Here is a 22,569-nt window from a genome sequence, read left to right as displayed (position 1 = left end):
GGGGCTCAGCTTTGTCTTCGGCTTTGGGACCCTGCATGTCTAACGCTGGTCTTGGCAACCCCATTAAAATGTGGTCATGACCCACTTTTCAGTCCCACCCCACAGTTTGAGAACCGCTGAGTTAGAGGCAACAGTGGCACTGTAGCAAGTGAAGTGCCCCTCCAGACATTACTGAATCTTGGTGCTGCTCTACTTCTCCAGTACTGAGGAGACAACGTTGGCAGGGTGCTTCAAAGGACTCAACTAGAAGTGCTCAGGGCCTGCCCCAAACAGGGAGGCTTTGGAGGTGGACACAGGACTGCTTCCATCAGACGGTGATGGAGCTTCATCTCCCTCTCTTTTAGTTTGGGGATTAAAGTCCCTACAGATCTGACACCTCTCCCAGAAATGATCCTCACCGAGGCACTTTTGACAGACAGAATGAGGATCACTGGCCAGCATGAATTTTCTGCATCCTATGCAAAACTGAAAGCTCAAAGACAGAAGCATTCCCAAATACCAGGTATTGGCACCTAGAACAAGCAGGAACCAATACTCCACTAACTGCTGAAAACAACTAAGAAATTAAACTTACACTTAGCTAACTCTGAACAAGTACAAAACTATATACAAGAGAAAAAACAATTTAACTGAAAGGGGAAACTTGCTGAAGCAAGCTAATGTGCTCCGACTGCCAAACATGGGCAGTAAGAAGAAAGTGATTGGGATCAGGGGAGACTCCTCCCTTTATACCATTGTATAGCAGCACAAAGCAGCAGGTGCCCCAATGGATACCACTAAGGGAAAAATCTCCAACTCTGGTGCACTGGGTGCACATGCACCTGAGGTTGAATGGACATGTGCAATGACTGGAAGAAGAATCCACATTTGCCATTGGGAAAACCAAATTGTTTTGTTTTGTTTAGTTCGATTGTAATCGAAATATTTTGGGTTTTTTATACTGACCCACGATGTTTGGTTTCAAGTCAGTTCAACATTAAACTGTACAACGGGGATAATGATACTGACGGCCTTTTAAGATCTATGGATGAAAAGTGCTATTGAAGAGCTAGGTGTTGTTTTCCTATGGTGTTGTATTGCCTCAGGGGAGTTGTTGTTTGGCAGCTCATGCCCCCAGTCCTTCCTATGAGCTAGGCTTCCTGGCCAGACTATATTGTCCATGATGAAATGTGGTCTCCTTCTGACCAACTTAGGTGCTGCATTATGGGAGATGTAGCCCAGTCAGGGAGCCTGGTCCATAGAAGAGAGTGGGGGCACCAAGTACCCAAACTACAACTCCCATCAGCCAATGTGGCACGATAAGGAGATGCAGTTTAATGTTGAACTGATCAGTTTTGGGTCATTCAACACTGGAAGAAGTTGGGGTCCAATGCCCTAAAAGTGGCCACATTGCAACCCATAAGGGTTTCCTCCCACCATGAGATCTTCCCTGTACAGTAACTCCTCACTTAACGTAGTTATGTTCCTAAAAAGTGTGACTTTAAGTGAAACGATGTTAAGCAAATCCAATTTCCCCATAAGAAATGGGGTAAATGGGGGGGGGTTAGGTTCCAGGGAAATTTTTTTGCCGTACAGTACTATAGTTGGGAGGTGCCCCCACCTTATCCCATACAGGCACAGCCCACTGGCACTGGAGACAATGAGGCAGGCAAGGAGGCTGAAGGTCCTGTAGGCTAGAAGAAGCACATTGTGCAGCAGCAGCTTTCCCTACTCTGCAAGAAGCGGGGGTGGGGGGCTCAACCCTCAGCCCGCCTATGCAACCCCTTCATCCAAGCCCCCACCCTTAACCTGCCTTTGCTTCCCCCCACCTCCTCCCCCTTTACTCTGCACTCAGCATCCTTGCTCCTCCCTCCCCTGCCTCCTGCCCGCAGCAATCAGTTGGCTTGCAGCGTTCAGGAGGGAGGGGGAGGAGCGAGGACTCAGCGCGCAGGCTCTCTACTCCCTCCGCTGCCTCCTGCCAGTGGTAATCAGCTGGTTTACGGCATTCAGGAGGCAGGGGAGGGAGTGGGAGTCTGCGCACCAAGTCCTCGCTCCTCCACCCTCCCGCCTGAATGCCACAAGCCAGCTGATTGCTGCAGGCAGGAGCAGGAGTGGGAAAGGCACCATTGGAATGGATGAGATTGATGAGATTGCACCAAATACTTTTGTTTTGTAACAAGGAGGACCCTGACCCCGGAACCCTCCTCACACACCTCCCCAGTCCCTTGCCCTGACTCCTGCACCCCCTCCTCACCCCACCCTGAGCACCAGACAGGAGCTCTTGCACCCCACCTGCACCTCTTGCACCAAACAGGAGCTGCCCCAGGTAAGCGCTCCACACCCCAACCTCCTGCCCCAACACTGAGCCCCCTTCCTCACCCTAGCTCCTGGCCAGACCCCGCACCGCAACTTTTTTTACTTTTTTTTAATGAAGTGCTCTTATCCAAAGTGCTTTACAATAGTTAGCTAACGGTACAAACAATATTTGGAAAGATCATTAAGTGGTCCAGCGAGACCCTCCACGATTTTCAAGTGGTCTGTGGAAAAATAAGTTAGACTCAAGAACAATCAAGGTACTTCACTTTATTTTCATTTACTTGCTATTACTTATAGGAGGAGGATGAAGAAAAAAGAGAGAAAAACGGGGGTGGGGTGTTCTTTTTCTTGGCTGGGTTCCAAGGAGGGGTCCCAAAAATGAAGTTGAGCACAGGGCCGGGGGGCCCCACTAACTCTAAATCCACCACTGCGTCCCATCACCTGGGCTGGGGATACTGTGTCAGCTGATCCCTACAGTCTCCAGCCTACCAGGGCAGTACAGCAGACATGGCCCTGCCCACTAGCTCCTCTCCACTCCCTAGCCCACCCAGCACTTCCTTCCCCCCTCCGTGTTTAAAAATGATTGCTTGCTGCCCCCCCCCCACCCTCAGCTTTTCTGGCAGCCCTGTTGCCAAGTATCCAGTTTTAGACTGGAAACTCCAGTAGAAAATGAGACCTGAGTGTCCGGTTAGCAGTGCTGATTGGAAACTAAAAGTCCCATTTAGGAGTAACCACATTAGGCTCAACTCCTCCCACTCCCAACACCCACCCCAGAGGGATGGAAGAGAAGTTGTCCTGCTGCTGCGGGAGGAGGGGACAGCTTAGTGTAGAGAGAGATGAAGAGAATGGGCTAGAACAGGGGTGGGTCAACTACAGCCCATGGGACGTTTATATCCGGCCCTTGAGTTCCGGCCGGGGAAGCGTGGCTGGGGGTTTACCGCACTCAGCCTGGTGCTCCAGCTGGGGGAATGGAACAGGGGAGCAGGACTGGGGGCTTGCTGCGCTCTACCCGGTGCTCCAGTTAGGGGAGCGGTACTGGGGACTTGCCATGCTCCTGCAGGGGGAGCGGGACAGGGGCTTGCCACACTCCACCCAGCGCTCCCAGCCCCCTCCCAGGGATTTCCCTAGACCCTCCGCTGGGGGGGGTATACACCCCCCCTGAATTTCCCCAACACCTCCCTCCCCCAGTTTTGTGAAAGTTACATGCATCGCTGCCAATTTAGTGATTGTTTGGAAATTTGAATTGAAATTGAAACATGAATACATACTTTAAAAGCATATATAGTGTATGATAGGATACCTGTATCTGAAAAAGTATAATAGATTTGAAAAATATGAACATAGACTAACTTCCTTATATAGCTGTTTTTTTAATGACAATGTCAGTGCGTTCATTTTGGTGATGTTGGCCAACCTAATTATTTCAAATGATGATTTGTAAGCAAAGTCTAAATGTGTTCTCCCTGACAGCTAGTGATGAGCTGAGAGAGAGGCTTCAGGACCAGATTGTATTTACATTGACACCTAAGTAGCCAGCAAACAGAGCTGTGTTGCCCAAGTGGTAGATTTTGGCTGAGGTTGGGTTACAAATCACTTGAATGCGGGGGGTAATGTAATGTTGTTATTCTTATTGTATGAATAAAGGGCAGTAGAACTGTACTTAGCCTGTGCTGATTGAGGGCATCAAGAGAGAGGATGGGGACAGGTGTTTTGCCTGATGGTCTGCCTGAGTCACAAGTACTATTTGACCTTCCCCTCTCCATTGTTTAAATACAGAGCTGATTAGGCTCCATAGATAGTCTTTTGGTTTAAGTGACCACTACAGCTGAAATCACTGATAATCAGGTCTAAGTGCTTAGTCCTGCTGTGGGACAGTTTGGAAGAGACAGCCCAGCCTGCACTAGCAGCGAGGTTCCCTCATTGAGAGCTCAGCTGAAATCACTGAGAGCTGGATGGAACATCAAAAGACCAACTCCCAGAGGTCACAGTGGCAGGTGGCAGCAGAAGGTGACGGTGCAGGGTCATTGGTAACAGAGTGATGGAGTGAACGGTGGCACAATGAACAACAGTGGCCACAGCGAACAGTGAGCAGCTGGAAAAAAGTGTAACCCTAATCTCTCCTATACACACTGCAGAGGCCATCTACTCCAACTAGCACTAGTATGAGCTGCAGACTCTTGAAAGGATATTTAAAAAGCTATAAATGTAATGTCTTCATTATATTCTTTTTTTCAGCAAGAGTTCAAAAAGACTGAATTTCTTGGAAAATATAGAAGATACACTGGGACTGAAGTTCAAATTAGTCCAACCTGGGAAAACCCGCTGGCTTTCTCACAAGCGGTCCTTGGCTGTCGTCTTACAATTACCCCAGCCATTATTACTGGCTTTGGAAAGTATCTACCAAGATGGGATGGATCTAAGTAGTGAGGCTGGTGGATTACTTTTGCTACTACGTTGAAAGAAGACTACTGCCATTCTCTCTCTTGTAAGTCTACTCTTGAAACCACTTGGGTCATTACACTATGCCATCCAGGTATCTGCTACAACAGTCGGAGATCTTTGTCCAGCAACAGAAACTACATTTAGATCAGTCAGAGAGCTATCCATTTAAAAAGTACTGGAAGAAGCAAAGACTTCAGTCCAGAGGTTGACTAATGAAGGCATTTATATTGAATCCTTAAGTGAAGAGGACAAGAAGTGTTGTTAAGACAACTGAAAAATTACATAGACTTGATTCTTAAAAATCTACAACAGCGACTTCTAGATTCTATCGACCTCTACGTAGCTTTTACAGATCCCTGTCCTATAAAACACTGCCAGTTGAGTGGAGTGAGGCACTACCAGCAATGGGGCTGCCATGTGCTCAGGACAGAATAGAATTTGAACACAGTGGAATATCATAGGATGAATGAATGAAGATTTGACTTCAACTTCTTTTTTAACATCACTAGTGGCTTGACCCGATCTTTGTGCTATGTTTCCTGGGATGAAAGAAGTAGGAATTCATCTCTTGCTACCCCCAATCACAACAGCTACAGCTGAGTGTTCTTTTTCATCATTTAATAGAATTTTGTGTTCTGAAAGAAGTCGCTTTCTGCCTGATCATGTGAATGAAATAATGAGCATATCAATTGAAGAAGGAATGGAAGTACCGGACACACGAGAAGCCACCAAAGATGAACACCTTGCATTCAAGAAGTTCATTAACAGAACTGTGCAAAATTATAACAAGTAAGCAAGAAGGATGTAGATGTAGTGCTTCATAGAAGCCTTGAGTAGCCAACTTTAATTTGTGTGGTGATTTTAAAACATGAGTTAAATCTAGTAAAATGGGCATGAAACATTTTTCAGTTTTTACTATGGTGCCTTACAGCCCCACCTTCACCCTCACAGTTTCACCTGTCATCGGCCCTGACCCCACCCCCCGTTGTGAGTTCAATCCCTGAGGGGACTATTTGGGGATTGGCCCTGCTTTGAGCAGGAGGTTGGACTAGATGATCTCCTGAGGTCCCTTCCAACACTAATAATCTGTGATACTCATGTACAGTACAAATTCGAATACCCTCCGTAATTTCAATTCCTGGGAAAACACTGCCCCTGCCTCAATGATGAGCAGTTCATTTTGAGCACCATCTTTCGGGAAGATTCTTCTGGCACGCAAAACGTCACATTGTGCAGGAGTGACTTCACTATCCCTATGAAGTAGGATGCCAAATCCCCTCCCAGTTTCCTATAGCCCTACCCTTGAGAGCCTCGAGTGGAGGGAAACTGCCCTGCGGCCTCAGCTGCTCCTGTCCTAGCTCCGGTGCCTCTGCATGTGGCACAACTGCCTTGGTGTCACACTGCCTGCAGGGCCCCTAAGAGTCCCTGGTACCACCCTCTGGAGCACCCCATGCACCACACCTCATGAGTCCTCTCACCACACCCTGGTAATATCCCTTATTACATACAAACTTTTAACGAACACAACAGTGCAAATAGATCTCAAAGTACAACAGTAAGGACATTTTCCGGGGGAGGCTGGGGCATAAAGTTACAGGTGAGTTTACACCTGCCTCTTCTTGTCCACATGGGTTCTGGGATAGAGTGCCATGGCTCAAAATTGTCAGGGGCACTGACGCCTGACAAATGCAGGCTAGAGAGAAGGCCCAGTTTTTTCAGTGTGTGCGCCATCTTGTAAACCAGCAGTTTGAAATGAGGGCAGCAGTTAGGATTTTCTTTTCCCTTTCAAAAATGAGTGGACAGCGAGTGTTGGGTTTTCAACAAAGAACGGAATGCAAAATATTTTTTCACAAACATGAACTCGAAGGCTGTACACCTGATTTGTCAGGAGAGCATCGGGGTATTCGAGGAGTACAATTTGAATTGCCATTTTTCAATGAAACATCCTAATTATGGCAGCTAACAACTGAGGAAAGGGAAAGAAAAGCTGAGACACTCACCATGAACTCAAAAACTCAGCAAAATATTTGTGTGACAAGCTGCAGTTCAGGAAGCCACTATAAAGGCAAGTTATATTCTGGTGTTTAAAATCACTAAAGAAAATAAGCCTTTTGCTGAAGGGGAGTTCTTGAAGGAATGCATGGTTGATGTTTCTGGCATGCTGTGCCTGGAATACCAAATCAAATTTGAGAATATTAGTTTGTCGTGAAGAACTGTTACTCGCCGTGTAGAAGTGATTAATGTACATTTGGTTTCTGAGTTGAACAAGAACGCACAGGGCTTTACATTGTTTTCATTAGCTCTCGATGACAGCACTGACATTAAGGACATAGCACAGTTACTGATTTTTGTCAGAGGAATTGACAAATTTGAAATCACAGAGGAATTATAATCAATGAAAGGCACTACTAAGGGATCAGACTTACACAAGAGGGTGTCTAGGTGCCTTGAACATCTGAAGCTCCCCTGAAGTAAACTGGCAAATGTAACCACAGGTGGATCACCAAATTTAACTGGGAAAAACTTAGGACTTTTAAAAAGAATACAGGACAAAGTAAAAGAGGATGACCCTGATAAAGAGATGATTTTTCTGCATTGTATTATACGTCAGGAGGCCCTCTGCAAAAATGTTCCTGACATGAATTGTGGTGTTCTCACAGTAGTGAAGAGAGTGAACTACATAAGAGCGAGGGGACTTAATCATCAGCAATTCATTTCCCTTCTTGAAGACACTGATGCTGAACACCAGGACTTACTTTATCATACAAATGTCCGCTGGCTCAGCCTAGGAAAGGTAATGCAGTGAGTGTGGGAGCTCAGAGTGAAATTCGCACTTATCTGGAGACGCAGGGGAAAGAAAATGATTTCCCTGAATTGAAGAATTCAAACTGGGTGTGCGACCTCGCTTTTGGTGTGGATATCTTGGCACATTGATATGAACTTAATGTAAACCTGCAAGGAAAGAATGTTTGTACACAAATTATATTCTTGTCTGACAGCTTTCAAAGCCAAGTTAGTCTTGTTTTCAAAACAAATTAAGGAAAAAGTGTTTGCTCACTTTCCAATACTGAAATACTCGGAAGTGCCACCAGAGCAGAGAGAAAAGTACAGCAAAATTTTGAGTGACTTGAACGGAGAATTTTCTCATCGATTTGTCTTTGAGAAAATAGAGAAGACACTGGAGCTGGTGTCATGCCCACTGTCACTTGACTACAAGAAAGCCCCACAAAAATTACAACTGGAGCTCATTGATCTCCAGTGCAATTCCACTTTGAAGGAAAAGTACAATTCAGAAAAACTGGATGAGTTTTATGCCTCCTTGAGTGAAACAAAGTTCCCAATATCTGCAAGAAAATCTTTGTTTTGTTCATTTTCCTTGCTGAATTACAACAAATCTCGCTACAGATTCCAGTTAGCTGACCAGCATCTCAGCTCCATATTGTGGACTTTGAAGCCATTTTAAAAAAGGGTGATCAGCTGCATTGTTCACATTAATCAGAGGGGGCATGGAAAAGGGTTAAGTTTGGTTTAATTATGGTAATCCATTGTTTTGATGGTATATTTATATTGGTAAGTAAGGTTTTGTTTATTTCCACTAAAATGTATCTTTATTAAATAGTTTATTCGAATATCTCTGAATTGTTAATTTTGTGAACGTTCATTGCCCGCTATATAATTTCCATACCCAAATGCAGCCCTCAGGCCAAAAAGTTTGCCCACCCCTAGGCTAGAACCAGGTATGTACCTGCTCTATGTGGGCTGCGGTGGGATCCTGTTTATCCCCTCCCCAGCCCTGCTGCGCTTGCAGTTTACCCCTGACCCCCTCCCTTGCTCCAGGACCAACCTTAGCTCCTGCCCCACTGTGCTTTTGCCCCCAGACCCTTTTACAATCATTCCCCAGGAGGGCCCACAAATAAGTTTGGCACCGGGCCCAGAAAAAATTAATCTGGCCTTGCACTGGTCCTGGTAATCAGCTAAACAATTGAGCCTTGCATTGCATCACCAGTCAGGTTCGGCAAGGTGATAAATCCCCCTTGCCCCAAAGGCCCATTATCCCCTGGTGACTAATTTCTACTCCAAGTCTATAAAGCAGACTTTTAAGGTAAATACATTATTCCTTCAATATTACAAATGCACACATCTCACAAAGATTCTCACTCTTGACAAGTTACCAACCTCGTGTAGATCCCTTCCATGTTCCGCTTTGTGGGTAAGTGCTCTGTAAGACAAGTGTGGGGTGCAGTGAGTTTGTCAGGCCTGTGCTAACAGCTGTTTGTGAAGATAAGGGGGCCCTTTGCCAAGGGGTGCTGGTGTCGCAGTGAGCTTGAGGTGGGGCAAGTAACACTTACTGGGCGGGGGGGGGGGGCAGGCACTGTCAGGATGAGGTAGGGGCAGGTACCTGTCAGTCTCCAGTGCTCCCACTGCACCAGGGCCAGCAGCCTCTTCACCTCGGAGTCTCCCCTGCTTGCCCGGGGCCCACTCCTCCTCTCAGGCTCCCCGGCTGCTGCGGCTACCCAGGAGAACGCGGGTGGAGGGCGCCACCGCGGAGAAGATGCAAGGGGCCGAGCTCGGCTAGGGCCCCGCACCTGCTGGCCGAGAGCAGCAGGAACTGGACACCGCTTGGCTCGAGCCCAGGGCGGCAGCAGCCTCCGGGGGAGCACAGGCAGATGGGGAGTGTAGCCCGCCATGGGGCAGGAGAGGCCCTGCTGTGCAGGGCCAAGGACAGCTGTAGGAGGGGGGGGAACAGCAGCAGCAGCGCCTCCTTTCCTGCCCCATGGTGGGCTACACTCCCTGCCTGCCCCTGCTGCCACGGAGGCTGCTGCTGCCCTGGACTCGGGCTGCCTGGCTCCCCCAGAGTGGCGCCTAGTTCCTGCAGCTCTCGGCTGGGAGGTGTGGGCCCCAGCTGAGCCCGGCCCCTTGCATCTCCTCCACCGTGGCATCCCCTGCCTGCGTCCTCCCAGGCGGCTACAGCAGCCAAGGAGCCTGAGAGGAATGGCCCCCCGGGCAAGCGGGGGAGACTCAGAGATGAAGAGGCTGCTGGTGCAGCCCGAGCGCTGGAGCCTGACAGGTACCAGCCCCTAAGCAATAGTGTAAAAACAATTTTTAGACACCGATTTTTGGTGCCCCCAAATCTTGGCACCCCAGGCAGTCGCCTAGTTGTTACACTGGCCCTGCTGGTACTATTCCCTTTCTGAGCAGCATCAGCTTTATCGCACTGCCTCTGCTGTTTGGGACCTCTTCAACTGAGCCATCACAGGTGATCAGGCTGGGCAGAACTCAATTTTTAAAATCATTTTGACCAATTTAATTTTTTCATAGTTGTGGGAAATTAGGGGTGGGGGGGGGGAAGACACAGAACCACCGTTATGTAAAATATACAAAGTAAATAGCCCCAAATCAAACCCTACTCGTCTCAACCAGCATTTTGCCTTTGTCCAGCTGTCAAGTCTGATGATGAGAAAGTTTTTCCAGGAGGTCGGTGGGTGCACGGTGACACGGGCGTTTCCTGGCAGGCAGACAGCGACTCCTTCCCCGGGGGGCGCGGGCTGCGGGAGGCTCTGCGGAGCGCGACCGCCGCTTTGCAATGGCCCCGTAACGCTGAGCTACAGCGGGACTAGACGCTGGCGAGGGGCAAACGGAGGCAGGCTGGGGTGACGTGACTTGCCCAACCACAGTCAGCGGCTGCGGGGCGGGCTCCTGACGCCCGGCCTCCCGCTCCGAGCGCTGCTACGCCTGGCTCGGGCCTGGGCGGGGCGCAGCGGCCAGGAGCGGCTGTAAAGCCCTCGGGAAACACGACGGGGGGCGGCGGCTCATCGCCCTGTGACCCACAGTCTCGCGCTGTAGCCCGGAGCCCCTGGCTCGGCCGCGGGGCCAAGCGGCGGTTAACGGGAGCTTGGAACAGGGCGAGGCGCGCGAGCAACTCCCGACCCCGACCGAACAGGAAGGCGAACGGCGGATTCCCGCCCACCGCCGCGCCCCTCGTGGGACGGCCTGTTCAGCGCACGCCCCACCCCTCTGTGCTGCGGGTGCGTGTGTGTGTGTGTGAGGGCGGCCGGGTCCTTCGCTCCCCTGCCCGGTGGCCGCCGCCGAGAGCGGCCCCCTGCGCGGCGCGGCCATGTGCGAGCCCCGCAAACAGGACATTGTCGCCATCTTCAAGCGGCTCCGCGCCGCCCCCACCAACAAGGTAACGGGGCCGCGGTTGGGCGGGGGGAGCCGAACTTTGTTAGTGACACGTCGCACTGTTGGGAGCGGGAGGGGGCGGTGCCAGCGGATCCCCCCCCTCCCCCACTGTGACTGGCCAATAGGATCCTGGGGGGGCCACTCTCCCGCCTAGGGCTCACGCGCCAAGGGAGCCATGGGAGGGTCCAGGGACCCACCAGTACCTCCCCCTACCTGCCATGGGCAGCCCCTACCAGAACAGCGGGGGGGGGGGTCCTGTCACAACGGGGGAACAACCTTTTGTTTAGTCTGAGAGCGGGGGTGGGGGGCCTATGGTTGCTCTCTACGGGGGAAACACTAGGGAGGGGGAAGAGCTGTGTGAGCTAAAGGATGATGTTGGCACAAGAACAGATGAGTGTAAACTAGCCGTGAAGAAATTCAGGTTGGACGTTAAAAAAGGGGGAGGAGTGAAGTTCTGGAACAGCCTTCTGAAGAGAGTAGTGGGGAGCAGACAATTGGGTTAGTTTTAAGTGAGAGCTGGACAATAATCAATTGGATTGTGTGGTGGGGTTGCTTCTGATGAGGGCAGGGGAGGCTTCACTTCTGGTTTGTGTCATATTCCTAAACCTCATGCTTCAAGGTTTCGGTCAGCCTCTGGTCAGTGTCAAAAAGGGAGATATTCCTGGCCTCCCCCAATTTAATGTGTGCGTATGTACAGTAGCACCTCAGAGTTACAAATACTTCGGGAATGGAGCTTGTTCCTTACTCTGAAATGTTTGTAACAAAATGTTGTGGTCATTCTCTCAAAAGTTTACAAATGAATATTGACTTAATACAGCTTTGGTCTATTTTTTAAACATTCCCTTTATTTTTTTTTTGGTAGTGTACATTTAAAACTGTACGTATTAGCTTTATTTTTGGTCTCTGCTGCTGCCTCCTGATTGTGTAGTTGCGGTTCAAATGAGGTGTGTGGTTGACTGGTCAGTTCATAACTCTGGTTTGTAACTCTGAGGTTCTAATGTACATATATTTTTAATCTCCTTCCTCTGAAGGATCAGGGATGGCCACAGCTGCAGATGGGACATTAGACTGGGAGGATCAGAGCGCTGAGGTGGCACCGAGCATGCTCTCATTCTTTTTCTCCCTCACTCAGGTTCTTGGCTGGCTGGTTCTTACTTGCTTAAGGTCTAAGTCAGGGGTCGGCAACCTATGGCATGTGTGCCAAAGGCAGCACACAAGCTGATTTTCAGTGCGCTCATACTGACCAGGTCCTGGCCACTGGTCTGAGGGGCTCTGCATTTTAATTTAATTTTAAATGAAGCTTCTTGAACTTTTTAAAAACCTTATTTACTTTACATACAGCAATAGTTTAGTTATATATTATAGATTTATAGAAAGAGACCTTCCAAAAACTTTAAAATATATTACTGGCACGCGAAACCTTAAATTAGAGTGAATAAATGAAGATTCTGCACACCACTTCTGAAAGGTTGCCAAACCCTGGTCTAAGTGATTACCACGTGGGGTCAGGAAGGAATTTCCCCCTAGGTTAGCTTGGCAGTTGACCTTGGAGTTCTTTTTTTACCTTCCTCTGCAGCATAGGATGCAGGTCACTTGCCAGGATTATCTGGATTTGTCTCATTTCCCTGTCCTTGCAGAGCCCTCTGGCACTGGTGCACCTTTGTCCCTCCTAATCTCTCCCTGTGGCACCTAATAGTCTACTGCAGGCAGTAATACTTTGGTCTAATTTTGGTTGTATTTAAGTGTGCAGACACTGGGTGGTGCTGGTGACCTGTGATATACAAGTGGTCCCTTTTGGCCTTAGATGATCTGGTGGTCCCTTTTGACCTTAAATGCTAGGACTTGATAGTGTGACTGAGCTCAGTGTATGTCCAGAAGACACCCATCTCATTCCGCCTGTAATTACTATTATTGCTAGGTCTGTGACACCCTTCTCTCCCCCGTGCACAAACCTCCCCTGAGTGACTCACCCCAGCAGGGCTTTTGTCACAGCCTCCCCCTGCTTCACTGCCCCTACTCCCCCCTCCTGCCTCCAGTGTGAGGAAACTTGGGATCTGGCCTGCATCCTTTTCCCCCATCTCTCTTTTTTTGGGAAGGAGCAGGCAATACAGGCTCCATTGTTACGTTTTCAATCCAATTTATCACCGAGGAGTATTGCCTCTCCTAGGGAAACCAATGTGCAGCCTTGGAGAGGTGAGTATGGGGAGCAGGGTGCCATAATCTTTTGAACCCCAACCTTCCCCTACTTCAAACGGCTGTTACTTTATAGGTAGAGCTTCCCATATTCAGGATAAACACAAATGAACCCTCTCAGTCCCTGTGTGAGGTGGGTAAGTAGCATCATCCCTGTTTTACAGCTGAGGAATGGAAGCAAAGAAAGTTTCAGAACAGAAGCTATGGTTAGACCGCAGTGGATTTAACATCTTGTCTCTTTCCTGAAACTACTTGAAATTAAAAGCAGCATCATTCTTTTTGTAGTTCATAAATTGTGCTGTTGTCTTATTTAAAATTACTTGGACCATTGTCCAATCGGCACTTTTTTTCCTTAGTGTTCTGAAGCACTGCTTGATTTTGTTGTTGCCTTGGCACTAAGATGTTCAATTAGCTTTTATAAACTAAGAAGAAAACTTTATTCACTAAGAACCCCTTCAAAACTATGAAAACTAATTTCATTGGCACTCTTTCACACCTGATGAAAGGAAAAATCCAAATATGAAAGATGCATGATTTGTAGTATAATCTCAGAATATTCTTCACGATTTTCTCATCAAGAATTGTTTTGTGCTTTGGCCCTACCAAAATAGACCAGTAGTTATTCAAACTTTTTTCCTGTGGACCCAGCTGAAGAAAATTGTTGATGCGTGCGACCCAGCGGAGCTGGGGATGAGGGGTTTGGGGAGTGAGAGGGGCTCAAGGCTAGGGCACAGGGTTGGGGTGCAGGGTAGAGCCAGAGATGAGGGGTTTAGGGTGCAGCAAGGGGCTCAGGGCTTCAGTAGAGGGTTGGGGTGCAGGAGGGGGGTCAGGGCTCTGGGCTAGGGGTGCAGCCAGGGATGAGGAGTTTGGGATGCAGAAAGGGGTTCCGGGTTTGGGGCGGCTCAGGACTGGGGCAGGGGATTGAGACGTGGTCAGCAGCATAGCCGGGGTGCAGAGGCAGGCTTCCTGCCTGCCCTGGCACCGCAGACTGCACTGTGCCCCAGAAGCGGCCAGCAGCAGGTCTGGCTTCTAGAGCCTGTGGGCGAGAGCTGCATGGAGCCGCTTGCACACCTCGACGCAGCTCTCACCCACATGCACTTCCCCCCACCCCCCAAGCTCCCATAACCGGCCAATGGGAGTGCGGAGCTAGTGCTCAGACCAGGAACAGCGTGCGGAGCCCCATGGCCCCCTGGCCTAGAAGCTGGACCCGCTGCTGGCTGCTTCTGGGGCACAGCCCCACTGAAATAGACAGTGAAAATTAAATATATATGTATCCTGGAATTGTCTGTGGCACGGTTTCTATCTTGTTACTGTTTATAAGTGCCTAATATTCTGATCTTATATGAGAAACAGTAGTAACGTGTTGAGGCCTGTCTGGTCCAGCATTTTAGCCTAATTCTCACCCTAACAGGTATGCAGTGAGGAACATGAAGCCCTGTCTTCGCTGCTTTGCCCCATAACTCAAGTCCCATCCCCACACACTTCCTCAACTTGAATATAGTGGTGCTTTTAACTCAGGTTGGCTGATCTGTCAGGCATAGATTAAAGCTTGAATTAGCACAATTTGTTAGCTTCTAACACAACTATTCTGTCATGTGGATGCAGATTAGTTCCACTCAAATGCAGCTTGTCCTCCAATGCCTACCCTCAGTTTCCCCCATGTGCCCAGAAAGGACAAACAAGTTCTAATTCAATCCATTGAGAAATAATTTATGGAGCAGCTCAGCTTACTTTGGTGCAAAGAACTTCTAAAAAATCTGCCTGTAGAAGTATTAGGGCCACACAAAAGTGAGGGCAGCAGCTGACTTGTTCTTTCCCAGTATGGCTTCAGAGTAGCAGCCGTGTTAGTCTGTATCCGCAAAAAGAACAGGAGTATTTGTGGCACCTTAGGCTTGGTCTACACTAAGCGTTTAAACCGATTTTAGCACCGTTAAACTGATTTAACGCTGTACCCGTCCACACTACGAGGCCCTTTATAGCGATATAAAGGGCTCTTTAAATCGGTTTCTGTACTCCTCCCCGACGAGAGGAGTAGCGCTAAAATCGGTATTACCATATCGGATTAGGGTTAGTGTGGCCGCAAATCGACAGTTTTGGCCTCCGGGCGATATCCCACAGTGCACCACTGTGACCGCTCTGGACAGCAATCTCAGCTCGGATGCAGTGGCCAGGTAAACAGGAAAAGCCCCGTGAACTTTTGAATTTCATTTCCTGTTTGCCCAGCGTGGAGCTCTCATCAGCACGAGGGGCAATGCAGTCTCAAATCCAAAAAGAGCTCCAGCATGGACTGTACGGGAGATACTGGATCTGATCGCTGTATGGGGAAACAAATCTGTTCTATCAAAGCTCCATTACAGAAGACGAAATACTAAAGCGTTTGAAAAAAAAAATCTACAGACTACACAATGCTGCGTGACAAGCGTAATGGGAAGCCAGAGACTCAAATGGATGCTCATGGAGGGAGGGATGGCGTACTGAGGACTCCAGCTATCCCACAGTCCCCAGCAGTCTCCGAAAAGTATTTGCATTCTTGGCTGAGCTCCTAATGCCTGTAGGTTCAAACACATTGTCCGGCGTGGTTCAGGGAATAGCTCATCAATTTACTCCCCTCCCCCCATGTGAAAGAAAAGGGAAAGAAATCATTCCTTGACTTCTTTCAATGTCACCCTATGTCTACTGAATGCTGCTGGTAGACGCGATGCTGCAGCAGTGAAGAGCAGTATCCACTCCTCTCCCCTGCCCGGTGGCAGACGGTGTAGTAGGACTGGTAGCCGTCCTTGTTATCAACCCATGAGTGCTCCTGGCTGGCTTCAGGTGAGCCTGGCCAGGGACGCCTGAGTGAAAATAGGAATGATTCTTGGTCATTCCCAATAGATGGTACAGAACAGCTGGTAACCATCCTCATCATAGCAACTCAGGGCTGAACTCCATCAGCCCCCTCCCTTTCCTGTGTAAAGAAAAGATTCTGTCCTGCCTGGACTGTCATAGCAGCAGCATGCTGGGCTCCTCTCCCCCGCACGACTTAATGTCCTGCCTTGACTGTCATAGCACCGGGAGGCTGCCTCCCCCTCATTTTATCTCACTAACAAGTCATTGTTTCTTATTCCTGCATTCTTTATAACTTCATGACACAAATGGGGGGGACACTGCCACGGTAGCCCAGGAAGGTTGGGGGAGGAGGGAAGCAACGGGTGGGGTTGTTGCAGAGGCACCCCCCGCGAATGGCATGTAGCTCATCATTTCTGCGGGATCTGACACGGAGCAGCTGTGCTCTCTGATACACTGGTTCTCTAGTACACTTGCCCATATTCTAGGCAGGACTGACTCTGTTTTTAGAAACCATAAAGGAGGGATTGACTTAGGGAGTCATTCCCAGTTTTGCCTTTGCGCCCCCGGCCGATCTCAGCCGAGGCACCCATGATAGCAGCAGACAGTACAGAAGGACAGATAACCATCATCTTATTGCCAATTTACACCAGCAGCAGACGGTACAGAGCGACTGGTAACCGTCTCTGCTATCATGCAAAAGCAAATGAATGCTGCTGTGTAGTGCTGGAGTATCACCTCTGTCCGCGGCATCCAGTACACATACGGTGACTGTAAAAAAAACAAAAAACAAAAAAAAAAAAAAAAAAAAAACCCAAACCTGAACGGGCTCCATGGTTGCCGTGCTATGGCGTCTGCCAGGGCACTCCAGGGAAAAAGGGTGCAAAATGATTGTCTGTCATTGCTTTCCCAGAGGAAAGAATGACTGACGATATTTACCCAGAACCACCCATGACAATGATTTTTGCCCCAGCAGCCACTGGGCTCTCAACCCAGAATTCTAAGGGGCAGGGGAGACTGCGGGAACTATGGGATAGCTACGGAATAGCTACCCACAGTGCAACGCTCCGGAAATCGACGCTAGCCTCGGACCATGGACGCACACCGCCGAATTAATGTGCTTAGTGTGGCCGCATGCGCTCGACTTTATACAATCTGTTTTATAAAACCAGTTTATGTAAAATCGGAATAATCCCGTAGTGTAGACATACCCTTAGAGACTAACAGATTTATTTCAGCATAAGCTTTCATGGACTACAGCTCACTTCTTCAGATGCATAGAATGGAACACACAGGCAGGAGATATTTATACATACAGAGAACATGAAAAGGTGAAAGTATGCATACCAGCTGTAAGAGTCCAATCAATTGAGATGAGCTATTGTCAGCAGGAGAAAAAGGAAACCTTTGAAGTGATAATTGAGATGACCCATAGAAGGTGTGAGGAGAACTTAACATAGGGAAATAGAATGCATATTTTCATCTGCCAACTTGATATATGCCATCATGTGCCAGCAATGCCCCTCTGCCGTGTACATTTGCCAAACCGGACAGTCTCTACGCAAAAGAATAAATGGACACAAATCTGACATCAGGAATCATAAAATTCAAAAACCAATGGGAGGACACTTCAACCTCTGTAACCACTCAATGACAGACTTGAAGGTGGCAGTTTTGCAACAAAAAAACAGACTCCAAAGAGAGACTGTTGAACTCGAATTAATATGCAAATTAGATACAATTAACTTAGGTTTAAACAGAGACTGGGAATGGTTGGGTCATTACACTAATTGATTCTATTTCCCTATGTTAAGTTCTCCTCACACCTTCTATGGGTCAGTTTATGCTGAAATAAATGTTAGTCTGTAAGGTGCCATAAGTACTCCTGTTCTTAGTATGGCTTCAGTTACTCAAGTTTAGCTAACTCAGGAGGATTATCTCAAGTGTCCTTAACTCAAGTGAATTTTGCAGGAAGACATACATTGCATCTTATTTACTTCCAAAGACAGAGAGAAGAAGAGGGAGAGGGGAAGAAGAATGACAATTCATTGTCCCAAACAACTTTCTTGTATCTTTGTGTGCGTGTGTGTGTGTGCATGTGTATGTTGAAGTGAATAATGTTTGTCTTCAAAGGTAATATATTTTTGTTCATTTAATTTTTATTTTTTTGTTACAACTTGTCCTGTGTCCTCTTTTTCTAGGCATTTCCTTACCCCCTCTTCCCCCACCCCCCGGCTTTCCATGCTTTCTTTCATGTTCATTTTTTGCTGACATGAGGAGGAAGTGCAAGACTTGGAAAAGCTGTGTATTCTCATATTTTTTACTAATGTCCTTTGGCTGTACTGCTGCTGTAAATGTTAAAATACACAATTTGAGAAGAACTTGGTTATTGTTGGCACAGTTTATTACAGCCCTCCCACCCCTAAGCAAAATAAGCTGTATTGGTCAAAACTGCATCTACACTAGATGCTTTTGCTGACAGTTATGTTCACAGATCATTATCATTCCCCTAACTAACACAGCTATGCTGCCAAAAAATTGTAGTATATACCTGGCCCTAGTCTCCTGGGGTCGGGTCTGACTTGCTACCTGTTTTATGGTTGTGTCTATGCTGAGGTGACAGAACTGAAAATTTTCTTTCCCCTTTTGCCAAAAAGGATAGCTATTTGATAGGTTTCTTTGTAGTCTTAGAACTTTTCACTAGTACCCTTTATCTTCAGTTAGTAAGGCCATATCTGCACTACCACTTCTGTCGCTCAGGGGTGTGAAAAAACACTCCCCTGAGCAACATAAATTTTGTCTGCATAAGTGGTAGTGAGCATAATGCGAATAGCCATCGCCACTCTTTGGGGGTGGTTTAATTATGTTGACGGGAGAGCTCTCTCTTTTCGACATAGAGCGGCTACACGAGAGATCTTAGTGGCGCAGCTGCATTGGTACAGCTGTTCCATTGTAAGATTTCTAGTGTAGACCTAAATCTTATTTACTTAAATTTTTTTATAATTAAGTAATCCTTTCAGCTAAGTATATGACTTAATTTACTGACCTTTCAAAAATTATAAAAACATCAAAGCAGCTGGTGTTCATGTTGTCATTTTTTGTGTCATTGTTCAATGCTATAAATTAGGGGATAACTAATCTCTTTAAACTGTAAGTGTTTCAGGGCATGGGCTGTCTTTATTTTTGTGTATAGTACAGTACCCACTGACAGTGCTTCACTAAAAGAGCAGAATAATTAATTGCCTGAGCAAGTTCTGTAACAGTCAAAATAGATTATATATCAAACTAAACAGTATGGATAAATAAGTTCATTGTATTCTTTTAAAATTAATATATCTAGAGAGGACATTACTCAAAGGGGTCAGTGCTGGATTCAGTTAATCTGCCCCGCTCCTTAAGTGCCACACTCACCAAAATCTCTTAGGGCTACATTTAGTGTATTTCTATATCTGGTAGTGGTATATATCATTATATATACAGAAATGGTACTTTGTGAGTACTGGTTTAATAAATGCATGTTGCAAGACGCTAAATAGTTATCTAAGTTATCTGTTCTCTGGTGCAAACACGCCGATTAGCTGATGCTTGATTTTTCAGAAATGACTATTAAGCTGATGAAGCTTCCTTTAAAAAAAATTTTAATATCCAAAATCAATGCAGTAGAAACAGTATTACAAGCAAAATTTGAAATAAAGTAACAGAGAATGATTTTCTGCTTTAATTACCTGCTAGAATTTAGGATTAGTGTTCTGCTTTCCTTGCTGGTGTTGACAAATGTTTGCACCTAAAACAGTATGGGGAATACCCCTGCTCTGTTTTTAGGTGGAAATGATTTCACAAACTATTTCAGAAATGCTAGTTCTAATTAAAATTTATATTAATTTCCTGTCACAGTTCATGCAAGTTGAGAATAAAAAAGAGTTCAGAATGCTGAGTAAAATGAATGTAAATATTATTTTAATAAGGTGGACGATTCTACTTCTGCAACAACGGTGGTGTGCACAGTGCTTAATACCTAAGATGCAGTGTCTACAAAATAGTAGACTTCACAAAGTAGTATATACATTGTTTCTGTATACCCAACTATTTATAAATGATACGTGATTTCATACTGTGAATTTTCACAGACGACACAGTAAAATAGCCAGTTCATTTAGAGCTAGATTCTGCACCAGCAAAGATATTGAACTTCACTGCACTGTGGCAGTCAAATTTACAAGATGATGCAATCAGTTTTAAGATGATGTAATCAAGAAAGCTATAAGAGAACAAATGTTTATAAATCCGCATAGAAAAATGCAATATTTTGGACTACTTATGTTGAACGTTTTAAACACTTTGTTGTTTAAATATAACCGCTTCCTAACATTCAGATATTTTTCTCCTATGTTCACTGGGGTAGATTGTTGGAGTCAAGGACCCAGAATAGACTGTAAGTGTATTCTGGTTTCTCATGTTTAGAAAAAAGCAGGCTGGTCTTATTAGCTTCAGTCCAAGAGTATGAACACTTTCTTTCTTTCAGTTAGAAGAAATTGGGGGGGGGGGGCAGAAGAGACCAGGCTCATGTTTGAAATAATTTTTATTATAATTTTGGATTATTAAAAAAAGAAAGAGAGGATGAGTTTTGGACATTAAGTCTGTGCTAATAGCAAGATTTTTTTATAATGTGGTATAATTAAGGGCATGTATACACTACAGCAGTGGTCCCCAACCTTTTTGTGGCCAGTAGCACATTCATGTTTTCAGAAGAGTGTGGCGGTCGCCAGCAATTAATCGCATACAAGACCGACTCCAGGCACCAGTGGAACAAGCATGTGCCTGGGGCAGCACATGCTACAGGGCGCCATTCTGCAGAGTCAGAGTGGGGTTTTTTTGTTTTGTTTTTTGGTTTTTGGTTTTTTTTTTTTTGGTGCCAGTTCTGGGCAGCGCAGAGAGAAGCCGGGAGGACAGAGGACACTGGCGCCCGCAGCCTGCAGCCCCGGAGTACTCTGTCCCCAGCGGGCCCGGGGCCCGGCTTCTCTCCCCTGCTGGGCAGTAGGTGGGCCTCGCGCCTGCCAGGGACAGAGAACGGTGGCACCCGCAGTCCAAGAGTTCTCTGTCCCCAGCAGGCACGGGGCTGTGTCTTCTCTCCAGCTTAAGCCGCGGCCCCACGCCTGCCAGGGACCGAGAACACCGGCGCCTGCAGCCCTGGAGTTCTCTGTCCCTGGCAGATGCGGGGCTTCTCTCCCTTGCTGGGCACTAGATGGGTGCACATAAATGCCCCGGCGGGCACCACTTTGGGGACCACTGCACTACAGCCTCTGCAGCAGAACAGGTACAGTGCTGCAGCTGTGCTGCTGTAGTGCTGTAGAGTAGACAGTTCTATATCAACAGAAGGGATTTTTACACTGATGTAGTTAATCTGTCTCTCTGAGAAGCAGTACTGTAGCTAGGTTGAGGGAAGAATTCCTCTGTCTAGTTACAGGTTTCAGAGTAGCAGCGTGTTAATCTGTAACAAATTTATTTAGTTAGTCTCTAAGATGCCACAAGTACTCCTGTTCTTTCTGTCTAGTTAGTTGCTTCTACAGCAGGGCTTAGGTTGACCTAACTTTGGCACTCAGGGTATGAAATTTTTCACAGCCCTGAGCAACATAGCTAGGTCAGTCCTAATTTTTAAGTGTAGATTAGGACTTTAGTCTATTTGCAGTAAATGTTTTAAAGGAAAAAGATCTGTAAATGTTGTCGCTTCTGTAGGCTGAGAGCATTGCACACATCAGGGGCTTTTTGCGTTCCTCCATTTATTCCTACCACAAACTTCCTGTGTGCTAGTCCCTCTGTTTCAGGAACTCCCTGCAATCCTCCTCCCCCAAAGCCAGGGTCTATGTCAGCCCCCTCATTACCTCCTTTCCCACTATGCCAAGGGCGCTGTGTTTTCCCTGTGTCTCATTTCCCCCTGCCATAATGCCAAGAGCTTTTTGTGCCTCCACATTCCCCCTATGCTAAGGACTGTGTGTGCCTCCATATTTCCCTCCTTTCCCACCATGCCAGGAGTTCTTTGTTTTCCCAGGGTCCCCTCCCTCCATTCCATTGTCAAAAAGTATTAGGTATTAGTCAAAAAGTATCTTCTAGTGGGAATTGATTAATTTATTTGTTAATTTTATCTTTTTTTAGGTGTGTTTTGACTGTGGAGCCAAAAATCCTAGCTGGTCAAGCATAACATACGGTGTTTTTCTTTGTATTGATTGCTCAGGGACCCATCGATCACTTGGTGTTCACTTGAGTTTCATTCGGTAAGTAGTTAGCATGATTCTATGCTAAATAAGTGGTAAGATTTGTTTCCAGTGTTTCTGTCACGACATTATGTGATTCTTCAGAGGCTTTTATTGTGGACACTTATTAATGAGGGAATGAGCTTTTCATTCTAAGGCTACGTCTTCACTACCCGCCGTATCTTCGGGTAGCAATCGATTTCTTGGGGATCGATATATCACGTCTCATCTAGACGCGATATATCGATCCCCGAACGCGCTCCTGTCGACTCCGGAACTGCACCGGAGCGAGTGGCGGTAGCGGAGTTGACGAGGGAACTGCGGATGTCGATCCCGCGCCATGGGGACGGTAGGTAATTCGATCTAAGATACTTCGACTTCAGCT

At 47.0% G+C, this 22,569-nt stretch overlaps 1 protein-coding gene and 1 long non-coding RNA gene across 3 annotated transcripts in view; one reads left to right on the top strand and one right to left on the bottom strand.

Moving 5' to 3' along the window:
* Window positions 1-9,092, bottom strand: part of LOC127032686 (uncharacterized) — a 62,604-nt gene extending 53,512 nt beyond the window's left edge. Inside the window, exon 1 of the long non-coding RNA XR_007768866.1 lies at window positions 8,914-9,092. This is a non-coding gene — a long non-coding RNA (uncharacterized LOC127032686). The remainder of the gene's footprint in view (window positions 1-8,913) is intronic.
* A 1,682-nt stretch (window positions 9,093-10,774) lies between these two features.
* ARFGAP3 (ADP ribosylation factor GTPase activating protein 3) overlaps window positions 10,775-22,569 on the top strand; it is an 81,833-nt gene continuing 70,038 nt past the window's right edge. For both annotated transcript variants that reach the window (XM_050919748.1, XM_050919739.1), the window contains exons 1-2: window positions 10,775-10,921; window positions 22,087-22,205. In XM_050919748.1, the coding sequence (XP_050775705.1) occupies window positions 10,853-10,921; window positions 22,087-22,205 (188 nt within the window). In that variant the 5' untranslated portion in view covers window positions 10,775-10,852. The remainder of the gene's footprint in view (window positions 10,922-22,086; window positions 22,206-22,569) is intronic.

Source organism: Gopherus flavomarginatus, chromosome 1 (assembly GCF_025201925.1).
Source record: "Gopherus flavomarginatus isolate rGopFla2 chromosome 1, rGopFla2.mat.asm, whole genome shotgun sequence".
Lineage (NCBI taxonomy): Eukaryota > Metazoa > Chordata > Testudines > Testudinidae > Gopherus > Gopherus flavomarginatus.
This window is presented reverse-complemented; position numbering and strand designations above follow the sequence as displayed.